We start from the raw sequence: 11,784 nt of genomic DNA, 5'->3' as shown, positions 1-11,784 counted from the left end.
AAGTCCTATAAAAGTCATTGTGTAATAAAATGCCTCCGACGGGATTCGAACATGCGACCTCTCGCTGACAAGGCGCTGTCTCTTATACACATCTTGATGTGTATAAGAGACAGATTATGGTGTTCACTTCTTAAATACTGCGTTCAAGAGATATACTTTAACATATCTGTCACTGTTAACGTGTATTCGGGAATCTAAGAAGCAATATTTTTCAGTGGGCGTGGCCACCGAAAATAAATTCCACGCCCCCTTATATTTTGGTCGCGCCACCCACTAGCCCCCCCCCCATTTTAATACTGCTAGATACGCTACTGAGGGGGCCGTATTGGGAGGTTAGAATGGGGGAGTTTGATGAGAGGATTAGTATTAAGGCATTTGCAATTGAGGCATCGGGATTTATTGCACTTAATATTGCCAGGTGACAGTGGTAGGGAGGTTATGCGTGACGAAGTCAAAAGAGATTTAAGATTCGTCACTCATAACCTCCCTACCACTGTCACCTGGCAATATTAAGTGAAAAAAATCCCGATGCCTCATCTGCAAATGCCTTAATACTAATCCTCTCATCAAACTCCCCCATTCTAACCTCCCAATACGGCCCCCTCAGTAGCGTATCTAGCAGTATTAAAATGGGGGGGGGGCTAGTGGGTGGCGCGACCAAAATATAAGGGGGCGTGGAATTTATTTTCGGTGGCCACGCCCACTGAAAAATATTGCTTCTTAGATTCCCGAATACACGTTAACAGTGACAGATATGTTAAAGTATATCTCTTGAACGCAGTATTTAAGAAGTGAGATAATACCATAATAAACAAAACGAAACTTTTATTGTCGATTACGATTTCTTGCCTTAATTAAAATTACTGGGTTGTTTTACCCGTATAGTTTTATTTTAAATAGGCTTACATCAACAATTCTCCATGCACCATAAAAATTACTATGCTAGACCTTTCGAGGCATCGAATCATACCAACAGTTTTAGAATAATTGATGTGTGTGTTTTTTTATTATGTGTGACAGCGACCATTTTAGTGACCATTTTTATAAATATTGATTATTATTATTATTATTATTATTATTAGTTGCTGTGAAATGAAGGACGAATAAATACATAATATGGTGTTTTGATGAACGTCAATAAAGGGAAGTTGAGAAAGCATTAACCCATATTTTTGAGCATAAACCTAGCCTAATTTTTTTTGCTTCGAAGTTTTCGAATGGGCGCAAGATTTTTGTGAGGGGGGGGTGCCCGACCCCCCCTGGATACACCACTGGCCCCACCTCCATGTTCATTATATTCTATTAAAATGTCGACCAATCATATTATAATTTACTTTTTATCATTATTATTGTAATAGCCAACTTATATTTTGTTTGTCATACATGCTGAAGACCCGAGGACGGGTTGAAATATTCATGTTTTGAATAAAATTTGTGTTCTAAATCTACCAAGACTTAGAACACTAAGTACCCTCAAAATTTCAAAAATAGATTTGGCGGAGATGGACTAAAACACAGAATCGTTTCTATTGTTTTTTTGACTTTTATTAGATAAATAAACTCTACAATGGCGGATCCTGTTTGCTGAAGGGGAGACGGGTAGGGTGTGGAAAGATTATGCAGCAGTCAAATAACGAGTTTGCCATGAATCTTTTAGCTAAGAGTTGGGGTATATTCACGTTAGCATGTAGACACATGTATCAGCACCTGTTCTGTAGTGGTAGGAGACGCTACTACTAGTGACAAATGATCTTACTGGAGGTGTAACGCCTTACAACCACGCCCCTCCGGCCCCTCCCTCTCATCCAGCCCCGGTAACCAATACTCCAAATTTCTTTTGCGCTACGCCCCTATATATATATAGTATATAGTATATATATATATATATATATATATATATATATATACATAATAAGATGTGTATAAGAGACAGTCCTCGCCCTTACCGCAAAGTGACTACTAATCAGACTGCTTTTTTTAAGTTACCTTCTGTAAATATATACATACATACATAAAAGTTAATAGATGGCACATAACCATACCTGTGTCATTACCATACGTGTGATCTGCTGTTGGTCCAGTCCCATTTGTTGCTGTGAAACCCCTTGAAAGTTGCCAATGAAACGTGGTTACGGTACGTTCTTCATAAGAAATCTGGCAAGCTCCATAGCCGTTTTCAAAGTCACACACCATATCTCCTAAAATACAGATAAACATTGGGTCAAAATTTGAGAAACACCGTTGCATCGCAAAGCCCCGTAACAATGATTAGTATGAATATGAAATCTTACCACTCGGACATGGCGACCTTTCATAATCAATTTCATCAATAAAGCTGGTTGAGTCCCACCACTGTCCTTTTAATGATTCAAATACAATCTGAAAACAAAAAAAAAATAGCTAGCAATGAAAAGCTATTCTGTATCAGATTAAGAATTAAAAAATACGAATGAGTACAATGTCAGACATACATAATAATAATAGTGTAGTTTTATAAAGCGCACATAGGCCTATTCATCTAATGTAAGATGCTCAGGGCGCTTGATATGTGGACAAAGAACTCGATCAATGACTTTCCTCGCCCCTAGGGGTCCATTCGTGTCTGTGTTACCCGGTAACCCGGTACCAGCAACTCTCGTTGCCCACCACAGGGGTTGTCTGTTCCATTACACCGGGGTATCCCCTACTCGTCTCGAAGGATGTACTAGGTTCTTTATAGTCCACACGAGCCATTTTATACACTGGGCCTACGGTTTATAGTCCTTATCCGAGAAGACTTGTTCTACCACCAGAACCATTTCGTGCCGTTTCAAGCCAGCGCCGATATTATGGCTATAGCTTGCGGCGCCCCTGCTAACCCCTCGGCCATTCGACTCACCATTATTCACATTCACCATACAATACATATTTTGGATCTCCGCCCCCCTGTAGTGGATATGTGCGTGTGGCCCGCCTATCGGCTTAGTGCCACGCCCACTGCTTCCATTTTGGACGGCCTATTTCGTTTTTCTGGCTAAACCTCGTATAATTTTTTCTTTCGAGTTCAAGATCAGAGTTTACTCGCAATATTTTCTTCTAAGTTTAAAATATCATATTACAGTCAATGACATTTGTGGTTCTCATATAATTAAGATCGACGCTCTCTGTAACATATTTAAAGAAGTGGTTTGGGCTACCCCACCCTGGGACGTTATCTTTTCTTCATATGCCCAAAGGAATCAACATCCCTCGAGTATCTGATCTATACAAGGAATGCCACCTAGTGGCTCATATTTCATCCAGGTTTAAAAGAGATGGCACTGCTAACCACTGTCTTAATACTCGTCTAGAGCGTGAGATTAACTGGTCAAGGAAAAAATCATATGCCACTGACTGTGAATTTGGACTAAAAGACACCCAGAACTCCCAACCTTAACCTTAATCAGATAAAAAATATCGCAGAAAAGAACCTTAGAGAGAAAATACAAAATTTTTGGGACCTCCATGTGAGGGGGCTCCAAGTCCAGGGAAGGTTCTTTAAACTGTTTTCACTCCAAGAAACATGTCATCATTGAAAAAGCATTATTTTTAATTTGCCAAGGGGGGTGGGGGAGGTCCTTAATTTTTGGTTAATGCTCTTGGAGACTCACTCAACACCAGGGTCAATCTACGTACATGGGGAAAATCCAACTCGGTAAAATGCAGTTTATGTGGTAACCGGGAAACTCTTGCTCACGTCTTAATTTTGTCAAAGATCCCTGGACCAGGGGCGCATTACATGGAGGCACAACAACGTTCTCAATCATATTGTTAAGATTCTTAAGAAAGGTTTTTGTAACGCTACTTGTATCCCTGAAGTCCTATTCGACCTCGAAGCCAGCACCCAGCATTTTCACTATACTACCATTCCCCCTGAATGCTTACCAACTAACTTAATACCGGATTTATGCATTTATTGGAAAAACCTAAAGAAGCTCCTCATTTTTTAACTTACCGCCCCTTTCGAAACTGGCATCGATGCCGCCCACTACAGAAAATTTAACAAATATGCGCCATTATTTTCTGATATTATAGATGCTGGTTTTAAGAGGTTGAACTCGTCTGTTTCGAAGTAGGCTCCAGAGGATATATTTCCCCAAATAATATTAAACGTTTAAAGAAAATCCACGAATTGTGCAATATTTAACCAACTTCGAGACGATAATAATCTCAAAAATCTAAATTGTTTCCTCATTTACAATATACTATGCCAAAGATCAACCCTCTTGGGTTAATCCGCCTCTTTTTGAACTGACAATTTAATTGAGTGCTGTCTTCCTTAATATGAATGATAGGCCTCTCTCTATTTTTATATTTTTTCATATTGTTATATTTCGTATCTTAATGTATTTGTACGTCAATTCATTTACCCTTGCGTGCTCCCAGTTTTAACCACTGTTCTGGGCTCTTTATTTGTTCCCCGTATTGTTTTTATGCAATAAAGTGATTTTATGATTTATACTGATTTACTGTATTTTTAGCTTAAGATGTTCCTCTTCGCTATTTTTTTTTTAATTTTATCAATTCCAATTTCATAATTTAATTAAAATAATTAATTATTCACTTGTTTTGCATGTGTATGTTTTTATATACTTATTGTATTTTTATCTGTATTTTTTCTATTTGCAGTTTCTTGCTTAGGATGTTCCTCTTCGCAATTTTTTTTTTTTTTGTAAAATTTTACCTTTTTCAATTTCTTAATGTAATTCCATTAATAAATTATATACATTTTTTTATATTTATATTATTGTATTTAGGACATCCTGTAATTGGCTTTTTGCTGTTGGATGATGTTCAAAATAAAATATAAAATAAAATAAATTAACTCTTTATTTACACTAGCAGGTATTATGCTATGTTTAAACTGTAGCTGTATGGCTTTAGTTTAATGTTAGAATTGAGCTATGCTGAAGAATACAGTTAGAAGTTATGAGGCGCTTTGTGTTCACTTATTATTTAGCAAAAATAGACAGTTTTTATGTTATACATTTAGGCCTAATAATTTATAATATTTTATATAATATATAATTGACTGTGTGGCTGCTGGCGATCAATCGAGTGAGATATAACATTTAGTGCCTGCCCTCTATTTTGGAAAATACTTCCAAACTATGTGTCCTGGTCTAGTCTTCCAGCTCGCAGTCACTTTGAACGATCTGCGGCCGCGTGTCAGATATAACAATTATAGAGTCCTTTATGTTGAAAATGTTCACGCGTATATAGTATGCGGACGCACGTGAGCATCAAGTTATATATAGGCCTATTATAAATTATGAGTATAAGTGTGCCAATTTCTATTTTTTAAATGTAAACCATCTTGGAATACATTAAGCAATTAGTAGAGCTCCGCATAGTACACTATAGGTAAAAGGTTAGATTTAATGTTTGAAAACATTTCCTTAGGGCCGAAGGAAATTTTTTAATGTCTTAAATCCAACCTAAGTATAATAAGTTATAAGAACTAGTTTGTAATTCTATTTTGACAAACATTCGTCAAAGATATAAACACATTTTTTAAAGCATTCGAGAGAGAATACAGTCACTGACTTTTTGGTCAGTGGAGACAGGTAACAATCGTACGATGATTTCTTAACTAAGCTAGGCTACGGCCTGGCATAGTACTAGTGTAGGAGGCCTCGGCGGCCTCCTGCCTGGCCGTAGGCCTACATCTGATCTCGTTCATTGATTCATTAAAAAAAGTCTAGAATATTTCTATTAAATTTTTAGTTTGTTTAGTTTATTAGGGTTCATTGATTCAATGAATTCCTTAATTGTTCATACTTAATATTGAATTTGAAGTAACTTTATTCGGGTTTTAATTAACCTTGTTTTACGAAAGTAATTTTCAATTACAATTCAATTTTTATCGCAGTGCGCGATCTCTACGTGACGAAAAATTAGATGTTTTTTTTTGCACACGAACATAAAAAAGATCAAGCCAAACGTTCATCATTGAAAAATTATTTGACTGTGCGAAATTGGTAAATAATATTGGGAGTTGCAGTGACGACGATTATAATAAGATCTCACCACGAAATTAGTAACATTGCTGGTGAAATCATATATATATATATATATATATATATATATATATATATATATATNNNTCCTTTATTATTCTTTATGTATGTGTAAGATCTCCAAATTTTTCCCACTTTTCCGTTGATATAGATAGCAGGAGCTATCGAAATATCCGTTGATTTTATTATAGTTAAATAAATTTGTGTTCCGTAAGTCAACTTTCAATGATTGTACACCATTTTCTCATTGTTTTTACATTATATATATATATATATATATATATATATATATACACCACATAATGTATATTATATACATATATATATGTATATAATGAAAAAACAATGAAAAAACGATGTATTCATAATCAAGTTGAAAAATAACTATAACAATGCTGGAATAGGAACAAGACGTTATAGTATCAAGCATAGCCCGTCAACGAAAAGTTCCTTTATTTAATATGCAAAAAGTGTGTTTGGTTTTATTTGACCTGGAACCTCTCGCCATCAAGGCGAGTATTATACTAACTAGAAATTGCAAATTGCAAGTGAAGTGCTGCGAAGTAAAACTGCTATAAATGTTCTTCGAACAAAATTATTTATGCGAGTCAAGTGAAAATAATGAATAATGAAAATATAACAAATAATATGAGACACGACCCATTGTCTATATTAGAACAGCGTTGGTACCGTGTTTTGCTGCAGTGACATCTCGCTGCTGGCGACTCGCTGCTCTGCTGGCCGATGACTCGATCGCTGCTGGCGAATCGATCTGCTCATGTGTATAAAATGGTATTTATTTCCGAAAACACTATTCCAGTCTACAACAAGCGTCGCCTAAATGTAATAATTAGCACGTTGAAATAGGCTAGTAAATAATTTTAACTGGGTTCGTAAATAATATTGGCCTCAAAATATTGTGGCTGAGACATGAGCCGATTAAACGTAGAAATAGGAAACCTAGAAATATAATAAAAACGCTGAATAGTACTCCAGCGTCGCGACATAGGGACGTTGGTACGAGTAGGTTAGTCTACAAACGTCGCCTAAAGTAATTGATTTTACCCGGCAGAACGAAAGAAGGTTTTTTGACAAACAATGACCTTTCAGAGGTCAAATTGCTGTCAAGAATATGAATTGGCTGCTTCGCAGCAATTAGACCATAGGTGAAGATCTAATCTCCAAGAGAGGCACTTTCTCACACACGACTGACTGAAATGCTCACACATAGTGGAACTGTGGTTAAGCTCGATAAGCTTATAGGTCACATCTTGGAAATTATAGTAAACAATATTCAAATTAGGTTTGCGTTGTAGCACCATACACTTCATTAAAGAATGAGAACTATATGATAAGATACAAACCATGTCGGAGTATTTTTTCGGTTGTCATTTTCGGCGGTGGTAAATGTAAAATATACGAAATATATGATTAAATAAACTAACCTGAAAGGGTTTTGATGACGGTGGCAAATCAACTTGCTGTAGATTCCATTGATTTCCATAACTTCCATATAACGCTACCAGAGGATCTCCGTGAAATAGTTCATTGTGTTTTAGCATGTAAACGTTCAGAAATTCACTATAAACGCTCTGTTTGTAGAACCAAAACTTCAAACAGGTTTGGCTTTTAGTTTTTTTAATTAACGGAGACAATAATCGTGCTTCGTCGTCTTTTTCATGTCTCGGGGCATAAAAAACAACTTCGGTGAATAGGAAAGTTCCTAAACATGTAGAACGGATATAAGCGTTGTAAATTAAAAAAAAATAAATGTATGTTGTAAGTCTTTTGAAAAGAACCCATCTCGAAATGAAACCATGGGCTTCTTTCCAAGATAGCATAGGCTTTTTTTCGTGATAGTACAGCACATACACTCTACATGAATTTCAAAAAACAAAATAAATTAAAATCAAGCTTGGTTTGTACAGTAGTTTAGGTGATTTAATGCCAGTTAAATCTACTCCATGATACAGATTGATGGTACAGTGTCCTCATTTATTGTTTTGTATGATAAATTCACAAAATTTATAGCATTCATTTTGAAAAGAAGCTCCTCCCCCTCCTTACTTTGCAAAAGTAGCCTCGAAAAGAAGCCCATGTAGAAAAGAAGCCCATTCAAAGTTCGCAATGAAAAGAAGCCTATGGCTTCAATTCGAGGTTTCACGGTATTCTCATTTAACTTTACAGCTTCTTGGTAATGGAATAAACAATAATAATAAATTGGTTTTTTTTTTTTTGTTTTTTTGTGTGGTTTCAATTCATAAACTAATTTGGTGTAATGCTTTTATAATATTATTTTAATTCCCAAGATAGAATAAACCCCAAAAAGACTCAGTATGGTGAAATGAATCCAAATGTAAAATTTGTTTGGTCTTTTCTATATACATATTATGTATTTTTGTAAGTCTTTTTCAATCACAAGAGGTTCATGGTTCAATAAATCAAGAACCAACGTATTTAAAGGTAGGTTCTGTCCAGACACCATCCGCCTGTGGACCTCACTCGAAGATGCTGTGGAGTCAAAGTTACTCAGGGAATTCATGAACGGAGTGTCATAAGTTAACCTTGCTCGAAGATATTATTAGAATTACAGTTTAAATTACAAAATTTTAAAAAATGTAAAAATTAAAAATTCGCTTGGAAAATTACCAAAAGATTTGTAAATATGGAACATAAGATTAAGGAAATCAGGAAGCTCAGCTGCAGCAAATTGTGACCAACCCACATGTGCGACTGTACTCAAAAGAGGTTCTGCACAGTAAAGGAAGATGATGATGATGTTGATGAGTCTTACCTTCATTTGAAAATGGAAGTGATTTGTCGGTATGCGGATACCATTGTTCTTCCCCTTCTGAGGCGAAAAAGAAATAGTACCACCATATTGACCTATGAAATGCTTCCAGCTCAACCCCCGTCATCAATGTCCAATCAAAGTCATCGTTAACGTCTTGAATGTACCCACATAGATCATTCGATTCAAAGCCACAGTCAGCTTCCAATACGGTTTTTGGTTCGGGTGCCGGTGAAGTTGGGACTATATAATTTTTATATGAGAGTACCGGTAAGCAATTATTGGATTTACGAATTACATACAGTACAAACTTAGTGTTCTTTGGAATCATTATTTTTAATCATCGTTTACTCACAATATGTCATAGGCCTATTTAAGTTAATGCTCACTTAATATCTTAAAATAAGCATATACGGAATTTATTTCTGTGATTGGTTGGGAGGCAGTGCCTAGCCTTGACTAGTTGTGTGGCAGCCTTTGTAGACAAGTTGTTATGACGTACGCCATGTATGCGAAAGGTCCCGGGTTCGAGCCCCTTTGGAGACTGAGTTTTCTTTCTCTGTCATGTTCCTCTTCTGTTACGTTTTAATTTATTATTCATTGCATTATTCCTCTTGCTGTTTCGGGGTTTTTATATATAGACCTATACACAATATCTTATATGTATTAGGTTTGCTTGGTAGCACCATAAACACAATCATAGAAAATTGTATGAACAATACTCTAAATTCTTCCAGATTTGTGCCGGCGCCAGATTGGACAGTTATAAATCCTAACATAATTTTCTTCCTTTCTCATTGGTATATGATAGGCCTGCTGCTCGAATGGTCCTGCCAGTGTTTTTGCAACTTACCGATTTCACAGTTACCTCTTCTGATGCTGACGTCATCAATTGCAACTCCACCTACTGGCATCACCCCAGACGAAACCTCAAAAATAATCTGGAAAAAAAGCAATGAAAATTCACAAAACTAGCATTTAGGTTCTATGCCCTTATTTCATATAAATCAGAACAGGACAATTCCCCCAGCAAGCAAAGTAAGTCCCATTAGAGCGAGTCTGTATCAAACATACATGTTTTAATGAAGATAAATGTACAATACATTTGTAAAGGACATGTAGCTTGGTGATACATATTTATGTCAGTGTTTAATTTATGTTACGGTGTTGGAACTCTCACTATGAAAACCAAACCCATAATCGTCATTATTAGACTTAAATTATGCAGAGCATCATGTGAATATTTGTCTTGTGTTATAAATGTATCTTGTTAGAGGTTGGCAATAGAAAGCAGTACCTGACGCTCATTAGGTTTCACCCTCGTTACAAATTAAAGCGAAATGCAATTAAATTCAACTTAAATATTAGGTTTGAGACGTTCTATATGTTACTTGGGTCTGTTTGTCAATCTCCTGCTTGTCTGTCGTTCTATAAAACTTGTCTTAGTGATAAAATGCCAGGGTTAACACTAGTATATTGATAATGATCAAATCTCAGAATGTATATTAATTGGTGAAGTTGTTAAACTGTCTAAAGTAAACAATCTTGTAAAAAAAATTAAATGATTTAACCGCATGTATTTGAATGACTTCATAGATTATTTAAAAAACACCTTAAATATTATTTAAATATGGTGAATGAAAACAGAAATCAGCCTAAGAAATTATGGAAAGCATTAAAGAAAATAGGTGCATCTCGATGTATGCAAAATAATAATAATAATTGTATCAGACTAAAAATAGGTGATGAAATATGTTGTGATAAATCTACGGTTGCTGATCAATTTAACTCATTTTCCCGTCAATTTTTAGTAGACAGTTTGGTCTAACCTTTATAACTCAGTTTTATCAGAATAAGGATGACGAATTGTAGTTTTTCTCCTCGACGAGGTGGGGGGGGGGATTTATCCCCCTAGCCCCCGTAGCGCCTCTACTGCTTAAAACCCTAATTGAGCCCTACGAAATCAACCTGTCTTGATAATCTGCCTGCTAGATTTATTAAAGATGGAGCCAGCGTTATTGCTGCTCCATTATTCTAAATTTGTCAATATACACGGCACTGGTTTTGGTCTAAAGGAGTTTGTGCTTCGATCCATTCATAGAGTCTTTTGATGTACCTTTTTTGCAAGGTTTGCCTATGTCTAAACTAACTCCGTTATTATTGTTAAAAAAGTATAATCATCAGGAATGATTACATAATTAATGTCGAAATATTGAATCCCAACACGATGACGTGTATTTCAATACTTGGAGTATGTATTATACTTTCTTATCTGAGATTAATCAGTGGACTTTTCGTTTTGCTTTTTGTTTGCTTTGAAGACTAAAGGCCAGGTCACACCTACACCGATAACGATACCGATAACGATATATCGTTGCCTTTGCGGTCACACCTGACCACAACGAAGAAAAATCGTAACGGCACTGGTTTTGGTCTAAAGGAGTTTGTGCTTCGATCCATTCATAGAGTCTTTTGATGTACCTTTTTTGCAAGGTTTGCCTATGTCTAAACTAACTCCAGCTATAATAAAGTTTATTATAAAATTGGAAATGTTATTATTGTTAAAAAAGTATAATCATCAGGAATGATTACATAATCAATGTCGAAATATTGAATCCCAACACGATGACGTGTATTTCAATACTTGGAGTATGTATTATACTTTCTTATCTGAGATTAATCAGTGGGCCTTTCGGTTGTTAATGAATAGATAAGGATTACTACTATGACAATTTTTATTTATCTAATCTACGTAAATTTACTTTCAGAGTTTATAATTAAAGTTAAAGTTTAGATATTTACTTTAAAAAATATATATGAAATAATGTAATCGTTAATGTTTATAATATTTGGTAATACCGGTATTTAAATAAAGCAAGAATATTGAAGTATATTAAATACAGGCCAATAGCTCTAGATTACAGTTAAATATGTAAATATGTATCGTTATATATA

General features: G+C 35.4%; 1 protein-coding gene across 1 annotated transcript in view; it reads right to left on the bottom strand.

Moving 5' to 3' along the window:
- The window catches only part of LOC117116805 (MAM and LDL-receptor class A domain-containing protein 1-like), a 35,684-nt gene that overhangs the window by 1,672 nt on the left and 22,228 nt on the right, over positions 1-11,784 (bottom strand). Inside the window, exons 8-12 of the mRNA XM_033260899.1 lie at positions 9,683-9,770; positions 8,833-9,072; positions 7,484-7,761; positions 2,292-2,379; positions 2,043-2,198 (exon numbers count right to left, since the gene is read on the bottom strand). Of these exons, the coding sequence (XP_033116790.1) occupies positions 2,043-2,198; positions 2,292-2,379; positions 7,484-7,761; positions 8,833-9,072; positions 9,683-9,770 (850 nt within the window). The remainder of the gene's footprint in view (positions 1-2,042; positions 2,199-2,291; positions 2,380-7,483; positions 7,762-8,832; positions 9,073-9,682; positions 9,771-11,784) is intronic.

The sequence above is a fragment of the Anneissia japonica genome, unplaced genomic scaffold, assembly GCF_011630105.1.
Source record: "Anneissia japonica isolate Jap-2015-1 unplaced genomic scaffold, ASM1163010v1 scaffold287740_len772037_cov194, whole genome shotgun sequence".
Taxonomy (NCBI): Eukaryota; Metazoa; Echinodermata; class Crinoidea; order Comatulida; family Comatulidae; genus Anneissia; species Anneissia japonica.
This window is presented reverse-complemented; position numbering and strand designations above follow the sequence as displayed.